Genomic DNA, 19064 nt, shown 5'->3' with positions numbered 1-19064 from the left:
AAAGTTTGTATTTTCATTTATGGAAACGTTTTTTAAACATTTTATTTCCACTTTCTCACATTTTTAAATGTAAATCATTAAATGTTAGGAATGACTTAACAGGTAAAACAGAGCATTAAGACTGAGCCGTGTTCATCTGTAAATATTTTTAAATAGACAAATAAAACATCTTTTTCTTGTATTTCCATAAACAGTGGGTCTAAATAAATAATTTGTCAGGAGTTATTAAGAAATGTTGAGTTACTGTAATTATCAGAGAAAGATGAGTGATTAACTAAAAGTCAGTAAAACTTAATTTATTCATTTTACCAAGTGAATCTTTTTTTACCCTGCAGACATGCAAAAACCTGTGATATCAAGTCAGACTGAGATTTCATTATAAAGTCAACCTTTTCTTATGGGGGAAAAGTTACAGTGGCAAAGCTTTATCGTAAACATTTGGTTGTTTTTTAAACTTTCTTCTTATTAGCAAACATATTGTCTATGGTTGATTAATATTTTACTCATCAGCACCTGCAGTGATTTTATTGTTTGTTTGTTTGTTTTTCCTGAAAATCATCTTTCAGACATTTAACCCAGCATGTAGTTTTATTTATTTCAAACTAGTGATGTCAAACAATTAAATGTTGTAATCAGATTAATCACAGGATTGCTGTGGATTAATTTTGATTAATCACGATTAAATATCATTCATTTTTTGGCATGGTCCTTGTGCCTGCCCGGCCAGCCCAGTATGGATGGTATGGATGTGATACATTTTGTGCTCATTATTAATCACCCTGATTAGTTTCTGTCTTGCACGAGCAATCAAATCTTATCAAAACCCTTTTTTGGTGCATTGACCCTTTAACACAAAGTTCCTGTAGAGAAATAAAAATAAATTTACTCGCGTGAGCAGGATGTCTCTCCGAGCACAGAGAGCTACCTGCGAGAGCGTGAAACTGTCACAGCGCATGTAAAGCAGACACTGCTCTACAAAAAGGTCAAAACCACACAAAAGTGACATCAACACATAACCCATTGTTTTTAACAATTGTAGCTCTGGTGTCCAGCCTGCCACCACAAACACTCTGTTCACACTAGGGCAGGGTATCGATTTCTATTTCTATAACTGCTTCGATGCCGATTCACGAGGTCAACCGTCAGAAATATTATAATTATGATCATGTATCAGTACATTTATCCATATTTTTATATCTGTGTATTAAAACAAAGCTGACACTTGCGAGACTTTATCAAAGGTGTAACTGAGGATAAAACACAGGAAAATATGAAGGAGATTTTCCTGGCCTGGCTGTCTACAGCACACAACACTCTTAAAATATTCTGCAGTTGAACAAAAACACAAGAACACCATGAATCAAAATATGAACATTACCTGATGTTGCTGAAGTGAAGCAGAGCAAAGTTACAGAGGTTTTATTAGAGACACAGCTAAGATTTTTGTAATTTGGCATAATTTGTAAGAGTTTATATTTCTTCAGTATTGAACAGCAGAAATGAAACTTTCTTGTCAGAGACCAATTTTGAAAAAACAAAAGCACTGAACACAACTGAAGACTGGTGCGTAATAAACAAGCGAATAATGCAGAAAACAGATTTTTCATGGGAAACTGGTCTCTGAGTTACTGAGAGAGAGAATTCAGTTCAATTCATTTTTTATATAGTGTCAAATCACAAAAACGGTCACCTCAAGGAAGTTTTTGGGAGTCCCAACAACTCTAACCAAGTATAACACCATAGTTATTGTCTTAATTCACATGGGGCGATCGTGGCTCAAGAGTTGGGAGTTCGCCTTGTAATCGGAAGGTTGCCGGTTCGAGCCTCAGCTCGGACAGTCTCGGTCGTTGTGTCCTTGGGCAAGACACTTCACCCGTTGCCTACTGGTGGTGGTCAGAGGGCCCGGTGGCGCCAGTGTCCGGCAGCCTCGCCTCTGTCAGTGCGCCCCAGGGTGGCTGTGGCTACAATGTAGCTTGCCATCACCAGTGTGTGAATGTGTGTGTGAATGGGTGGATGACTGGATATGTAAAGCGCTTTGGGGTCCTTAGGGACTAGTAAAGCGCTATATAAATACAGGCCATTTACCATTTACCATGTCATGGTCTGAATAAAGCCTGTGTTTTGTGTGGATAGTTATGCTACAATCATGGCCAATAATCGGTATACCATACACACGTTGCGTAAAATATTTTATTTGGTGAAAGTAACGAGGTTAGGATTGTAAAAAATAAAATAAACAACTGAATATTTCATTAATTCGGTTTATACAACCTGATTGGATCCCTCCATCCTGATGACTGCTGCTGTGGGTAATGGACCCAAACCATCCTCTGCATCTCCTACTGGACCTGCAGATAAACACTTCCTTCAACAACTGTTTCAGCTTCACTGACACAAAGATACAGAAAATCTACACCTCACACCACAATCCCTGTACTCAGTTTAGACATAAGATCTTTATTGTGTCATATTATGTATTGATTTATTGAACACTTCACTCTTTGTATTTTTTCTTTCATTGGCTTCATTTAATGCATTTATAAGAGCTCTACAATTTTTTTTTTTTTTTTGTCTTTTTAATTATTTTTCAAGAAAGTGGACGTGATTGACAACTTCGAGGCAGTAGGACCTTAAACATGACTTTGACCAGAATCTGATTTGTGACATGTGACTGTAAATTCTTCTGTGTTGTCACAGTTCAGTGTCATATTATGTCATATCAACAGTTTATATCAGTTTTATTTTTTGATTATTAGCATTTCTGGTCTGTTCGCTGTGATTTTCTATTTATCTTTCATTATTATTTCGGTGACATCTCTAACACTGGTCAGCTCATCACATTTCAGTTCATGACAAACTTGAAAGTTGGAGTCTAAAGGTCTAAACTCTTATGCAGGTTTGAGGCCACAGCCCAGGTAGTAAAAGCAGATATTGTGTTTGGTGGTTATTAATTATCTAAAACACCATGACAACATGTGAGCTCTCTAAAAGAACTTTGCTTTCTTGAAGGACTGTAAGGTTCAAGCTGTAAAGATGTGACATTTGCTGAGTGTAGAAACTTTCCTGAACTGTAACGTGTTCAGAGACATTCAGAGATCCTGTGTCCCTGAACTCGAACTACTTACAGGATGTAGTCAGTTTACAGTAATACAGTCATCTTTGATTGAATCTGGTCAAAGGAAATTAACTTCACTGGTATACATTTAGTTTATAACAAGCATATTTTAATGATGTATTATTTGAGAAAATAAACTTTTGATTTTATGTATTTCAGCTGCATTTTACTCAGAATTATTGCTTCATGTTCATGAGGGTCAAGAATTTTTCTTTGTTTTGAGTGTGAGAGCAGAGGTCTGGCAGGTTGACAATCTAAACCCTGTGATGAATCCACATTTATGTCTTCGGCTGCAACGAAAACTTTAGTTAAATGCAGATAAAAACTCTGAGAACATGCTGACTTTACCTACTTGAACTTCTGAAACACCACAGCTTCACCTCCTTTGTGTCATTTTTATGTTCTTTTTAGGTTTCGTTTTTTTAAAAGGAGAAGTCAGGATTTTCTACATTTTTCACTTTGGTGTCGTTTTAAGGAGCACAAACTAAAAACTATCTGAATGACACAGACACAGCGCCCTCTGATGGACACAAGGCTTAGGAGCGTGTTTCAGTTTAACACGTGATCGTGATTCGTGAAACTGAAAGTAAATTCCGACACTTTTGAACTGAGCTGAGACGCCATTACAGGGAGTCAGATCTCTGCTGAAAAACACACGTTTGGAGGATTTTAATCAGAAAGTTCAAGAGACACTAATTTGGTGGTTTCCTCTGTTTCTCTTGAAAGACAAGAGAAACAGAGGAATAACAGTGCCACTTGTCGTGGCATGTAACAATTATACCTCAGACTGCATGTTTGAGGTATAATTTTAATCTCCAAAAAATGCATGAATTTAATACAAATATGTGGGGATAGAAACAAAGCATCAATCCTACCATGGTAGACTTGATCCCATAGCAATACCAGAGTTGGTATCGATACTATCAATACTTGGATCGATCTGCCCACCTCTACTGATTGCATTGTTCTTCAATACGTAAGATACACTTCACATTCTTGGTCTCATTTTTTTTTTTTTTTGCTATATTAAGATAAAGTAAAACATGAGTTGTCAAAATGTTTTACTTCTTTTCCTTTTTTGTTTTGAGGGCAACTACTCACACAAATAATATGAGCATCTGAACGACAGCCTAGCAGCACCATCTGGTGAAGACAAATGACATATTGTAGATATCAAGTGGAGGTGGGAAAAAGGCCGGAGAGAACCCCCACAAACATGACAAGTCCACACAGAAAGGCCCCGCCCAGGTGGTGGATATGAACTTGGGGCCTTCTTGCTGTGAGGCAACACTGCTTTTGGACACCTGCTTTTTAGGTGGTCAGACACACTGAAACACTGAGGAGTCTGAGGCTATCATGTGGGTAATTTGTTGGTTTCTGGCTCACTATTTTTGTCGTGTATGTCTTCTTATTGTCTTTTAACAAGAGAGTGGAGAGCAGGAGGCAGAAGCTTCAGACAAGAGGAGGCTGCAGCTGAAAATGTGGGAATCATCACTATAACATCATAGTTTGTGAATGAGCTCTCCAAAACCACTTTCAATCCTCCCTTATGTAAAAGTTCAGGTTTGCTCAACGTATAAAGTGATGTTATTCATTTAGACACAGGTCACTGTTACATTAAGGTTCTTCATGAGTTCATTCACATGTTTTCATAAATATGATTAAGAAATGAGCATCATCATGCATTTCTATTTGCAGAATTTGTCAGTACATGAAGTGGTGCATGATGCTTCTCATTTGATTTTGTTAGCTTGGCAGCTATATTTTGATAGTTAATTTCATAATTACAACAGGCAAACTTTAAAGTGAGTCATATAAACTACAGTCTGCAGAGAGCTGTCACTGCCATTTGCTGTTAACTCATCCTTGATCCTGCTTCTACTTCCTGTGTAATACGTTTCCAAAAGACACAAACTAACCCTCATATTTTTTTGTTAAATCTCAGACTATAATTATTACGGTCACCTGTCACAGATTGTCTTCATCATGATAAACATGTTAAAATTAATTACAAATACATTACATACAAATTTTATGTACCATATTTTTCAGATTATAAGGCGCACTGTCGATGAACAGGTCTGTTTTCATACATAAGGTGCACCAAGCGAAACAAAACAGTCACATCAAACTTTACTCGACTCATTCTTCTTGCTTCCTCCACTTCCGTACCATTGATTCATTAATGTTGAAAATTCTCGCAGAAGCTCTATTCCCATGTTGTTGCAGTATATTAATGACTAACCTCATATTGTGGATGGATTATCTCAGTTGTTCTCCTGACTGAAGTTCGGTCCGTTTACAGCATCCTGCCATGTGATTGCATTTGTCCCAAACCATCGGGAACCCTCACATTAACTTTTATCAAGTGGAAAAAAGTTAACGTTCATCCTCCAGCTTCACTGTTTATGTTACACTTTAAATAATTTGAAATTAGTAAAATTTAAAAACTTGTATTTATCTAAAATTTGACAATGGTTGTATGACAAAAGTTTTTTGTCTAATATTTTCAATGCTCTTTTGTAGCATACTTCGATTGGCCCAATAGCAACAAGACTGGTAAAGGACCAACTTGTAACACAGTATTCAATATGAGCCAGTATCACAGAGTGCAGGAATGTAATCACCGCTTTTTCCGATGTGCGGATATGTCTAAAGTTCCGTATATTAACATTTACAGTTCTCACTACTTTTTAAACATGTTTTTTTAAAGGGTAATTTTGAGTCTAGCAGTACTCCCAAATACTTAAATCCTCAACATTAATTAGTTTTTGTGCACCCAAGAAAACTTTTACTGCAGCCACGGTAGTTTTAGGTTTACTAAAAAACATTGATACAGTCTTTTTAACATTAAGGCACAGCCATGAGTCATTCAGTCATTTTGTAAATCATGTAATGCCAATGAAAGCTGATGGGCTGCATCATCATCAGTTTAAGCTTGTGTAAAAACTACCGTTTAAGTCTCCTAATGCTAATTCAAATTAACACAGTTTACTTACACCCCACTACACAAGGTAACCAGTACTAGCATCAGCCTATTTAATCAAGTATTTATTGCTGCACTTTAGTGATCTCTCCAGAATTAAACAATTGTGGTTTTGAATATGTTTTTATGAATCATAAACTAATGCACTGTTTCATACATTCATTTATATGAAGAATATTAAAATATCATCATTGGCCTAACACTGTTATATGTGACTTTGTGCATTTATTGTGCAGCCTAACAACAACAGCCTAACTCTGGTTTCTCACACAAACTCTGTCTGACTTCATCAGTCACAGAAAAGTCTTAAGAGCGCTGTTGCTTCTTTAAGTGAATGATCAAAATACTTGTTAAATGTATTTTGTGACTAGACACCTGCCAGACCTCACACCATTAGAGAGACCCTGTACGTGAAATTGGCTGCTTTAACACAGTAATGTCACAACTTCTGGAATAAATAAAGTATTTGTTGTCTTGTCATGGATTCATTTAATGCATTTATAAAAGATCTACTTTGTTCTGTTTCATAAAAAAAAAGTGGATTTGATTGACAACTTCAAGGCAGTAGTACCTTAAACATGACTTTGACCAGAATCTGATTTGTGACATGTGCCTGTAAATTCTTCTGTGTTGTCACAGTTTAATGTCATATCAACAAGTTTATATCAGTTTGTTTATGTTTCATTATCAGCATTTCTGGTTTCTCAGTGTCCACTGTGAATCTTCCTACTTGAACTTCTGAAACACCACAGCTTCATCGTCTTTGTGTAATTTTTATGTTTTATTTAGGTTTCGTTTTTTTAAAAAGGAGAAGTCAGGATTTTCTACATTTTTCACTTTGGTGTCGTTTTAAGGAGCACAAACTAAAAACTATCTGAATGACACAGACACAGCGCCCTCTGATGGACACAAGTGTTATGTGCGTGTTTCAGTTTAACACGTGATTCATGAAAATGAAAGTAAATTCCGACACTTTTGAACTGAGCTGAGACGCCATTACAGGGAGTCAGATCTCTGCTGAAAAACACATGTTTGGAGGATTTTAATCAGAAAGTTCAAGAGACACTAATTTGGTGAGTTAAAATTACTTAAAAATCAAATGGCTGACAAACTCGGACTTGTTGAAAATTTCCTGAGCTGCCATGTGTGTTCAGAGACTTTCAGAGATCCTGTGTCTCTGAGCTGCAACCACAGCTTCTGTTCAAGCTGCCTGCAGAAATTCTGGGAACAAACTAAAAACAAAAACTGTCCCATTTGTAAAAGAAAATCTTCAAAGGATTGTCCACTTGTGAACTTTTCACTGAAAGAACTTGCTGATTCATTTGCTGGGAGACAGAAATCTGGATCATCTGAGACAGAAAAGGGAGAGAAGAAATTAACAGTGGTGTGCAGTAAACATGAGGAAGAGCCTAAACTGTTCTGTGTGGACGAGCAGAGAGTTGTGTGTACTGTGTGTGACTTTCCTCACCACCAGAGTCACAAAGTGGTTCCTGTAGAAGAAGCAGTCAGTGACCTGAAGGAGCAGCTGAAATCTGACTTAAACTCTCTGCAGGACAAGAGGAACAAATACAAACAAGTGGAGGAAACATACAATGAAGTGAGGGAACACATGAAGAAGCAGCTGTTGTCCACAGAGAGCCAGATCAGAGCAGAGTTCAACAAGCTCCAGCAGTTCCTGAAAGAGGAAGAGGAGTCCAGACTGGCAGCTCTGAGGGAGGAAGAGGAGCAGAAGGAGAGGACTATCAGCAGAGAGATGAAGATGATTGAGGAGCAGATCTCCTCTCTGTCAGACAGCATCTCTGCTGTTGAAGAAGAGCTGCAGAAACACAGCGTGCCATTCCTCAGCAGTTATAAAGACACTCAGAGCAGAGCCAGAGCCCAGAGCTCAGTGTCAGATCCACAGCTGGTCTCAGGAGCACTGATAGATGTGGCCAAACACCTGGGCAACCTGTCCTTCAGAGTGTGGGAGAAGATGAAGGAGAAGGTCCACTTCAGTCCTGTCATTCTGGACCCAAACACTGCAAACTGCTGTCTCTATCTGTCTGATGATCTGACCAGTGTGAGATGTAGAGTCACAAAGCAGCAGTTTCCTGATAATCCAGAGAGAAACACTAATTATTACACTGTTTTTGGCTCTGAGGGCTTCAGCTCAAGGAAACACAGCTGGGAGGTGGAGGTGGGAGACCATCCTGTCTGGATTGTGGGTTTAGTTAAAGAGTCAGTTGACAGGAAGGGAGAGCGTTTTGCTTCACCCAAATATGGAATCTGGTGTTTAAAATATGACAGTGGAAAATACACTAAAGGTGCTGGTCAGACTCTGACAGTGAAGAAGAGTCTCCAGAGGATCAGAGTCCAGCTGGACTATGACAGGGGGGAGGTGTCCTTCCATGACCCTGAAGACATGACTCACATCTACACTAACAGAGACACTTTCACTGAGAAACTCTTCCCATATTTCAGTGTTGGAAATGCAGGAGACGCCAAAACCTCTGATGTCAAAATCTGTCAGACTGAGATTTGATTGTAAAGTGATTCTTTATTTTAACTGTTTTTTCAGTACAGCAACAGGGTTAATTTTGGGGAAATTATTAATCACACTGTCTAACTTCATTATCAGGTTTTATTTCATTTTGTTGTTCTAGTGGAACTATTAGCAATTCAATGAAACCAAAGAAACTTTTTCATGTGAAAATCTTGTGACCCACTCGAGTTTCTGTCAGAAACTTTTACATTTTTTTCTTGTTTCTTTTAAATTAATATTTTCAGAATATTTCTCATGTTGTTCGTGTAAATGTTTTTGATAGTTTTAAAATCTGAATGATGATTTCTTTGCTTTTCAAAGTTGTTGAGTGTGAACAGCAAACTGTGACACTTCTTTAAAGAAGGATTCATGATTAAACATCAGCAAGAGTCAACTTTACAACTACAAGATCTAAATGATCCTGAATATCAGCATCTTGCTTTCAGTTAAATAACATTTTATAGTAACATGTCTACTTTAAAGTTTTCCAAATTCAAAGAAATGACTTCTAAGTTCTGACGCTGTCTCATCAGTGTAACTACACTTGATTGATTTCATTAAAAATGTTATTTCTTGTGTTGTTTTTAACCTTAATCAGAAGCTGACATCTCTCACAGTTTGAAAGATTTCTGGATCTTCTCATGTTTCATAATTAGGTTTTAATTTGATTTTCAAACTTCACTCTCAGTCTCAGTGTTTCAGTGAATCACCTACCTTTGATTTGTACTTCAATGTTATTCTTTAACTGCTCTCTTTGATTATTCAGATCACAAAATGTTTCTGTGAAGTGAAATAAATAAATTCAGTGATTCTGTTGTTGTTGTGTTTGACAGTAAATCAGCTTTTCAGACACAGTCATTAGTTCAGATTCATTTAACTTGGAAACTCACTTTGATTGTTGTGTTTACATTTAACTGACTCCTTAGAATAAAATATTATTTGCTTCTATTAGTTTGTAAATATTCTTGTTGTGCTGAAGCTGTTTTATTGAAACAATCAGCAGATTTGATAAAATCAAGAATTTATTTTAAGCAGCTACATTTTAAATCTTTTTATTTTTATTTTTTGCCTGTCCCATTTGGTTCTTTAGCCATCAGAATTGTTGTCTGAAGACCAACAAGGATACCCAATGGATTTACTTTGCCAAATGGATCATCGTGGCATTGCCGTATTGGTCCATTTGGTCGATCTTTGTTTTTATTATTTATTATATTTTATTTTCAGATGTTACAGACGGGACAGACATGAGTGAGGGATAGGAAAGGGAGAAAGAAAGAGGAAGGAAAGGAAAAACAGAAGAGGAGAGGGACAGTGAGAAAGGGGGGGAGAAAAAAAATAAAAATCTCCTGGATCACCTGTTGAGAGAAGAATAGAAAACAAGCAAAAAAAACAAAGCAACATACTAAACACAACACCATCGCATTAATCTAGCTAAGTGTAAACAGCAGTAAATACTAAATATTCAATGTTGTTGTGCAGCACACAGGACAGATGTGCTTCGAAGTAGCGGCCAAGAAAGGTGTAATTTGGGTCTACGAGCAGTGAACACCCGTGTGCATACCTGTGTGGATCAGCACGCTTGTATTCCAAAGGTTTCTCCATGTAATGATCTGCTAGGGAGTGTGGGGGGGCCACAGCCCCGTCCTCCAGGGTGTGAAGCGGGTATGGAGGAGATCAAAACTCCAGACATCCAGAGGCCCCCAGAACACAAGAGACCATGGAAGACCAACAGAGGGGCAGCCGCGCCACTGTTCCAGTAAGAGCTGAGGAGAGTCCCAGATGAGGGTCCACTCAGCAGCCGCGGAGCAGAAGCCAGGGGGAGTTGCAGTGACGCGCCCATGAGCTCCGCCGGCCCCCAGCTGTGCCTGAGTGACCGAGCCCCAGGCCGAGAGGCCGGGGACACCCCACCTCCGAAGGGGCCCGAGCGAGCCCCAGGCTCCAGGCCCCGATAAGCGGCCGCCAAGGAGTGAGCCGGTGTGTACCTGGACACCCACCCCCAGACACAAAGAACCACCAACGCACCGACACCTGAGGGAGTCCGCCACCGGCAGGGGAAGTGGTGGTGGGTGGAGATAGGCCTCCAAACCTTGGAGGGCCTGAGGTGTCCCCAGAGAGGTGGCGTCTGATACCCAACCTGACATATAGACACAGACATACAGGCACACACAGACACAAACATCCATTCCCCCCCCCCATGCTCTCATGTGCACTTACTCCACACTCAACCAACGTGGAGACAGACATAAAGAGACGCTCTACACACGATCACACTCCCCAAGCGTACTCTACAAACCGGGTCTAGGTACCCTTGCCCCTGGAGGGGGGAACTGCACCTAGACCCAGGTGGTGTTTCCCTTTTCCCTGCGGTGGGGAGAGGCAGACCACCCCGACTCCGTAGCAGCAGGGAGGCCCCACACCCCAGACCCCAGACCGCAGTCGGACGGCCAACTCCTCCTTAAATCTTTTTTTCAGACCAACATTCACATTTAACCCCAGACAGAAATCAAATGTGATCATTGATAAACTTTACATTCTCGCAGCTAATCTGTATGTTTACAAACTCAGAAAATAGTTTGTATGAACAAAGCTGCAGAGATTTCAGATGAAGGTGCAGCTTTATAATAGTGGTGTTTTATTTGTATATTATATTTACGCACAAGATGGAAACAAAGTTCATATTTTGTTCTCTAGTAAAAATGTTTACACTGTAAACATTTACACTTATCCCATTTTTAAATGTAAATCATTAAATCTTAGAAATGACTTCACTTAACAGATAAACAGAACACTAAGACTGAGCCAAGTTCATCTGTAAATATTTTAAATAAACAAATAAAATGTCTAATCACACTTTCACCTCAGGTCAGTGTCAGTCTGATCAGCTCAAATCCAGAATCCTGCTGCGATAAAGCAAATTGTCTCTTTAGGGTCAAATCAAACTGCTGCTGCTGATGTGGTCGCTGTAGTGTCTGTAAGTTTGAGTCTTGTGTGTCATCTGCAACCACCACACATTCAGAGGGGGAGAGAGGGCAGTACAGGCCTCGACCAACACCCACAAAGCTCTCCTGCGGGGAAAGAATCTGGCCAAAACTCCACTGGTTAAAATGTCTCTGCTCTCTGGTGTCACTGTAGTGCAGAGGCTTCAGAACTAGAATCCTCTGGTTTAAAGATTTCTTCAACATTAAATAATCCAGTGACAGTTGTCTGTATTTCCACCGCTGCACGCAAACAATAACTGTTAACAATGAATTCAGCAAACTTTATTTTTCAAATTGTAAACAAATACAGTTTAAAACAGCATTTCTGTCGCTGCCACAGAGTAACTCACATTAGGACCCCGTCCTCGTTTGGGCTGTTAAAAGTCAATTTACTCGCGTGAGCAGGATTTCTCTCCGAACGCAGGGAGCTGCCCGCCAGAGCGTGAAACTGTCACAGTGCATGTAAAGGAGACACTGCTCTGGTCTGTGATCTCTGGTCTCCCACTCAGAGACACAGGTTCCTGAGTGTCTAGCATTCCTACAGCTATCGGAGGCGCTGAGAACACTCTTCGTGTGAGAGAAAATCGCCTCACGCAAATATTTAGAGCCAAATACTGTCAATAATGCAATGTTCTTAAGACTTGTCAGGTAGTCGAGCTTTTTAGTTCAATCAGCTGCATTTCGATGTCTTTTGTGTCCAGCCAGTTAAAGAGAGACACATCCAGCTGCTCATTAAAGCTTTCTGACTTGATCAGAAAAGAAAACATTGGTCCATAAACCCGAAAGTCCTGAACATGCACAGTGATTTCTGTCTTGAGTCTTTGGATGTATCCGTGTATTTCCGTGGTGCTGATGCTGCGCTGAGTGGGCAGCACCTGAAGCGCCTCTGTCAGTGCGACCCAGGGTGGCTGTAGCTACAATGTAGCTGCCATCACCAGTGTGTGAATATGTGTGTGAATGGGTGGATGACTGGATGTGTAAAGCGCTTTGGGGTCCTTAGGGACTAATAAAGCGCTATATAAATACAGGCCATTTTACCATTTTTACCATTTGAAGTGTTGGAGTGTGGACGTTTCAACATTACGTGAAAAACTGCCAGCTAGTAACGTCTCTCACCGGTAGGCGAAGTGATTTTTAGCCAATTACAAGTTGAATCATGTAGTTGGGGTTGTTAGCTAAGATACCGTCATTAAGAAGCGGCACAACTAACATGTCTACTCGAGCTAATTTGCGATGTGCACCGCTGGCCTGGCCGTAGATATTTATTTTTAATGCACGTTTTCAGATTAATTTATTGCGTGTCGTGCCATCAGTGCCAGCTGTGGTTAGAGTGCCCAGGGTTGCCAACCCCTGATCTATTGCTTTCCTCACATCAAGAAGTTGTCAATCAAAATCAATACAGCTCTTCCTGCATCTGGAGCTTGTGAAAGACTGTGTGAGACTCCTGTTCACTGCTGAACAGTTACAGCTTCACAGCAAGAACCTTGAGAGCAAACTGCTCCTGAAGCTCAACCATGACCTTCCTGTGTGAAATAGAGTGAAGAAATAGTGCATTTTTAATAAATATGCAGAAATTGATGCACACCCATACAACTTATGGTAAAGTGAGCTACTTTGTATCTGTCACGGCTGCCGAGGCGAGCCGTGTGGAGTTGGAAGAAGGACCCAAGATGCAGGCAGTGGATGAAATGCTAGTGAGGTTTATTAACAAAGGTGTAGTGGCAAACAAGCAGTGGGGCATGACAAATAACTGAAGACACCTAAACTGGGAGAACTAAAAATAACAGACCTGGGAGCATACAACAAAGGGATGAGAAGCAGAGAGACGCAGACGAGGAACAGGACACCGTGGACCACAGGGTAACACAGACTGACACAGGGTAACACAGACAAACCAACAACAGGCAGGAGAACACACAGGGCTTAAATACACACACCAGTAATCAGGGGATGAGAGACAGGAGGGCAACACAGCTGGGAGGAATCAGAGCTGACGGGACAGGGGAAACGTAACCTGAACACACTCACATCAGACAGAGACCTTCACAATAAAACAGGAAACTAACAGACAGAGAACCAGACAGGACACTGAACTTTACAGTCGGACTCATAAGTAGACACAATAACACCATGGACAGACAGAGGGAACACAGAGAAGTGGGAGCAGGCAGGCAAAGAACAGAAACCTAACAAATGGCAAAATCACAACAGAATACATACTCGGAATGAACAAAAGCATAAGGAAACACAAAACACTGAGTCCTCAGACTCAGGACCATGACAGTATGTACATATGTTGAAGTTGCCTCGTTCTAATGTTGTTGTTTTTTTGAGGCTGCTGTGCCATTTAGAGTAAAAGTGAATATAATGTATACAGCACATCTTGTCACTGGAAATGGTTTGCACTGTTCATATATTTATATTATTTATTGCAGTTATTGGTTAAAAAGCTTTATGTTGTGAAAAACTGAAATCTGGAAATTCTAGATCTTGTGCCTTATTTTGTTAATGTTTTTACATATTCTATTTGAAAATACTAACATTTGTATATTTGTTTATTTATTTTTGTATGTATGATAGCATTTTTTTAAGGTGAAAAATAAATCAGACATTACAACCAGTTACTCAGTACTTGATTAGTCTTTTCACCAACTACTTTACTCTTACTTGATTAATTTTTTGGACGACTACTTTTCACTTTTACTTCTCTGTAGACTGGTGTGTAATAAACAAGCGAATAATGCAGAAAACAGATTTTTCATGGGAAACTGGTCTCTGAGTTACTGAGAAAGAGAATTCAGTTCAATTCATTTTTTATATAGTGTCAAATCACAAAAACGGTCACCTCAAGGAAGTTTTTGGGAGTCCCTACAACTCTAACCAAGTATAACACCATAGTTATTGTCTTAATTCACATGTCATGGTCTGAATAAAGCCTGTGTTTTGTGTGGATAGTTATGCTACAATCATGGCCAATAATCGGTATACCATACACATGTTGCTCCACGTTACATAAAATATTTTATTTGGTGAAAGTAACGAGGTTAGGATTGTAAAAAAACAAAATAAACAACTGAATATTTCATTAATTCGGTTTATACAACCTGATTGGATCCCTCCATCCTGATGACTGCTGCTGTGGGTAATGGACCCAAACCATCCTCTGCATCTCCTACTGGACCTGCAGATAAACACTTCCTTCAACAACTGTTTCAGCTTCACTGACACAAAGATACAGAAAATCTACACCTCACACCACAATCCCTGTACTCAGTTTAGACATAAGATCTTTATTGTGTCATATTATGTATTGATTTATTGAACACTTCACTCTTTGTATTTTTTCTTTCATTGGCTTCATTTAATGCATTTATAAGAGCTCTACAATGTTTTTTTTTTTTTGTCTTTTTAATTATTTTTCAAGAAAGTGGACGTGATTGACAACTTCGAGGCAGTAGTACCTTAAACATGACTTTGACCAGAATCTGATTTGTGACATGTGACTGTAAATTCTTCTGTGTTGTCACAGTTCAATGTCATATTATGTCATATCAACAGTTTATATCAGTTTTATTTTTTGATTATTAGCATTTCTGGTCTGTTCACTGTGATTTTTCTCTTTATTTTTCATTATTATTTCTGTGACATCTCTCACACTGGTCAGCTCATCACATTTCAGTTCATGACAAACTTGAAAGTTGGAGTCTAAAGGTCTAAACTCTTATGCAGGTTTGAGGCCACAGCCCAGGTAAAGCAGATATTGTGTTTGGTGGTTATTAATTATTATCTAGAACACCATGACAACAGCTGAGCTCTCTAAAAGAAATTTGATTTCTTGAAGGACTGTAAGGTGCAAGCTGTAAAGATGTGACATTTGTTGAGTGTAGAAACTTTCCTGAACTGTAACGTGTTCAGAGACATTCAGAGATCCTGTGTCCCTGAACTCGAACTACTTACAGGATGTCATCAGTTTACAGTAATACAGTCATCTTTGATTGAATCTGGTCAAAGGAAATTAACTTCACTGGTATACATTTAGTTTATAACAAGCATATTTTAATGATGTATTATTTGAAAAAATTAAACTTTTGATTTCATGTATTTCAGCTGTATTTTACTCAGAATTATTGCTTCATGTTCATGAGGGTCAAGAATTTTTCTTTGTTTTGAGTGTGAGAGCAGAGGTCTGGCAGGTTGACAATCTAAACCCTGTGATGAATCCAAATTAATGTCTTTGGCTGCAACGAAAACTTTAGTTCAAACTGCAGATAAAAACTTTGAGAACGAGCTGACTTTACCTACTTGAACTTCTGAAACACCACAGCTTCACCTCCTTTGTGTCATTTTTCTGTTCTTTTTAGGTTTCGTTTTTTTAAAAGGAGAGGTCAAGATTTTCTACATTTTTCACTTTGGTGTCGTTTTAAGGAGCACAAACTAAAAACTATCTGAATGACACAGACACAGCGCCCTCTGACGGACACAAGTCTTATGTGCGTGTTTCAGTTTAACACGTGATTCATGAAAATGAAAGTAAATTCCGACACTTTTGAACTGAGCTGAGACGCCATTACAGGGAGTCAGATCTCTGCTGAAAAACACACGTTTGGAGGATTTTTATCAGAAAGTTCAAGAGACACTAATTTGGTGAGTTAGAAATACTCAAAGATCAAATGGCTGAGAAACTTAGACTTCTTGAAAATTACCTGAGCTGCCATGTGTGTTCAGAGACTTTCAGAGATCCTGTGTCTCTGAGCTGCAACCACAGCTTCTGTTCAAGCTGCCTGCAGAAATTCTGGGAACAAACTACAAACAAAAACTGTCCCATTTGTAAGAGAAAATCTTCAAAGGATCGTCCATTTGTGAACTTTACACTGAAAGAACTTGCTGATTCATTTTCTGGAAGAAAGAAATCTGGATCATCTGAAACAGAAAAGGGAGAGAAGAAATTAACAGTGGTGTGCAGCAAACATGAGGAAGAGCCTAAACTGTTCTGTGTGGACGAGCAGAGAGTTGTGTGTCCTGTGTGTGACTTTTCTCTCCACCAGAGTCACAAAGTGGTTCCTGTAGAAGAAGCAGTCAGTGACCTGAAGGAGCAGCTGAAATCTGACTTAAAGTCTCTGCAGGACAAGAGGAACAAATACAAACAAGTGGAGGAAACATACAATGAAGTGATTCAACACTCCAAGAAGCAGCTGTTGTCCACAGAGAGGCAGATCAGAGCAGAGTTCAACAAGCTCCAGCAGTTCCTGAAAGAGGAAGAGGAGTCCAGACTGGCAGCTCTGAGGGAGGAAGAGGAGCAGAAGGGGAGGACTATCAGCAGAGAGATGAAGATGATTGAGGAGCAGATCTCCTCTCTGTCAGACAGCATCTCTGCTGTTGAAGAAGAGCTGCAGAAACACAGCGTGCCATTCCTCAGCAGTTATAAAGACACTCAGAGCAGAGCCAGAGCCCAGAGCTCAGTGTCAGATCCACAGCTGGTCTCAGGAGCACTGATAGATGTGGCCAAACACCTGGGCAACCTGTCCTTCAGAGTGTGGGAGAAGATGAAGGAGAAGGTCCACTTCAGTCCTGTCATTCTGGACCCAAACACTGCACACTGCTGTCTCTATCTGTCTGATGATCTGACCAGTGTGAGACGTGGAGACACAAAGCAGCAGCTTCCTGATCATCCAGAGAGAAACACTTATAGTTCTACTGTTTTTGGCTCTGAGGGCTTCAGCTCAGGGAAACACAGCTGGGAGGTGGAGGTGGGAGACCATCCTGGCTGGAATGTGGGTGTAGTTAAAGAGTCAGTTGACAGAAAGGGAGAGTGTTTTGTTTCACCAATAAATGGATTCTGGTGTTTATTGCATCGCAGTGGAAAATACACTAATGGTGTTGGTCAGACTGTGACAGTGAAGAAGAGTCTCCAGAGGATCAGAGTCCAGCTGGACTATGACAGGGGGGAGGTGTCCTTCTATGACCCTGAAGACATGACTCACATCTACACTAACAGAGACACTTTCACTGAGAAACTCTTCCCATATTTCAGTGTTGGAAATGCAGGAGCCGCCAAAACGTCTGAAATCAAAATCTGTCAGACTGAGATTTGATTGTAAAGTGATTCTTTATTTTAACTGTTTTTTCAGTACAGCAACAGGGTTAATTTTAGGGAAATTATTAATCACACTGTCTAACTTCATTATCAGGTTTTATTTCATTTTGTTGATCTAGTGGAACTATTAGCAATTCAGTGAAACCAAAGCAACTTTTTCATGTGAAAATCTTGTGACCCACTCGAGTTTCTGTAAGAAACTTTTACATTTTTTTTCTTGTTTCTTTTAAATTAATATTTTCAGAATATTTCTCATGTTGTTCATGTAAATACTTTTGATAGTTTTAAAATCTGAATGATGATTTCTTTGCTTTTCAAAATTGTTGAGTGTGAATAGCAAACTGTGACACTTCTTAAAAGAAGGATTCATGATTAAACATCAGCAAGAGTCAACTTTACAACTACAAGATCTTAAATGTCCTGATTATCAGCATCTTGTTTTTAGTTAAATAACATTTGAAAGTAACACGTCTTCTTTAAAGTTTTCCAAATTCAAAGAAATGACTTTAAGTTGTGACGCTGTCTCATCAGTGTAACTACACTTGATTGATTTCATTAAAAATGTTCTTTCTTGTGTTGTTTTTAACCTTAATCAGAAGCTGACATCTCTCACAGTTTGAAAGATTTCTGGATCTTCTGTTGGGTAATCTGTTGGTTTCTGGCTCACTATTTTTGTCATGTATGTCTTCTTATTGTCTTTTAACAAGAGAGTTGAGAGCAGGAGGCAGAAGCCTCAGAAAGGAGGAGGCTGCAGCTGAAATTGTGGGAATCATCACTATAACATCATAGTTTGTGAATGAGCTCTCCAAAACCACTTTCAATCCTGCCTTATGTAAAAGTTCAGGTTTGCTAAATGTATAAAGTGATGTTATTCATTTAGACACAGGTCACTGTTACATTAAGGTTCTTCATGAGTTCATTCACATGTTTTCATAAACATGATTAAGAAATGAGCATCATCATGCATTTCTATTTGCAGAATTTGTCAGTACATGAAGTGGTGCATGATGCTTCTGATTGGATTTTGTTAGCTTGGCAGCTATATTTTGATAGTTAATTTCATAATTACAACAGGCAAACTTTAAAGTGAGTCATATAAACTACAGTCTGCAGAGAGCTGTCACTGCCATTTGCTGTTAACTCATCCTTGATCCTGCTTCTACTTCCTGTGTAATACGTTTCCAAAAGACACAAATTATTCAATTCAATTCAATTTTATTTATATAGCGCCAAATCACAACAAAAGTCGCCTCAAGGCGCTTTTATATTGTACAGTAGGTACAGAGAAAAACCCAACAATCATATGAGCAAGTGAATGATCAAAATACTTGTTAATTTTTTTTTGTGACTAGACACCTGCCAGACCTCAC

General features: G+C 39.2%; 2 protein-coding genes across 2 annotated transcripts; both read left to right on the top strand.

Annotated features, from left to right (window-relative positions):
• The first annotated feature begins 6991 nt into the window (after nt 1-6991).
• On the top strand, nt 6992-9570 carry LOC146697484 (nuclear factor 7, brain-like). Its single transcript, XM_085476255.1, has one exon. The coding sequence runs from the start codon at nt 7201-7203 to the stop codon at nt 8620-8622; it is 1422 nt and encodes a 473-aa protein (XP_085332381.1). The 5' UTR covers nt 6992-7200; the 3' UTR covers nt 8623-9570.
• A 6522-nt stretch (nt 9571-16092) lies between these two features.
• On the top strand, nt 16093-18268 carry LOC146697483 (nuclear factor 7, brain-like). The gene has a single exon (XM_085476254.1). It carries the CDS (start codon nt 16271-16273, stop codon nt 17690-17692), a length of 1422 nt encoding a protein of 473 aa, XP_085332380.1. The 5' UTR covers nt 16093-16270; the 3' UTR covers nt 17693-18268.
• The last annotated feature ends 796 nt before the right edge of the window (nt 18269-19064 follow it).

Source organism: Copadichromis virginalis, linkage group LG12 (genome assembly GCF_057382275.1).
Source record: "Copadichromis virginalis isolate Kocher_CV1m ecotype Utaka linkage group LG12, C_Virginalis_male_GT1.1, whole genome shotgun sequence".
Classification (NCBI taxonomy): domain Eukaryota; kingdom Metazoa; phylum Chordata; class Actinopteri; order Cichliformes; family Cichlidae; genus Copadichromis; species Copadichromis virginalis.
Note: the sequence above shows the minus strand (reverse complement) of the source record. Positions and strands in the feature narration are given on the sequence as shown.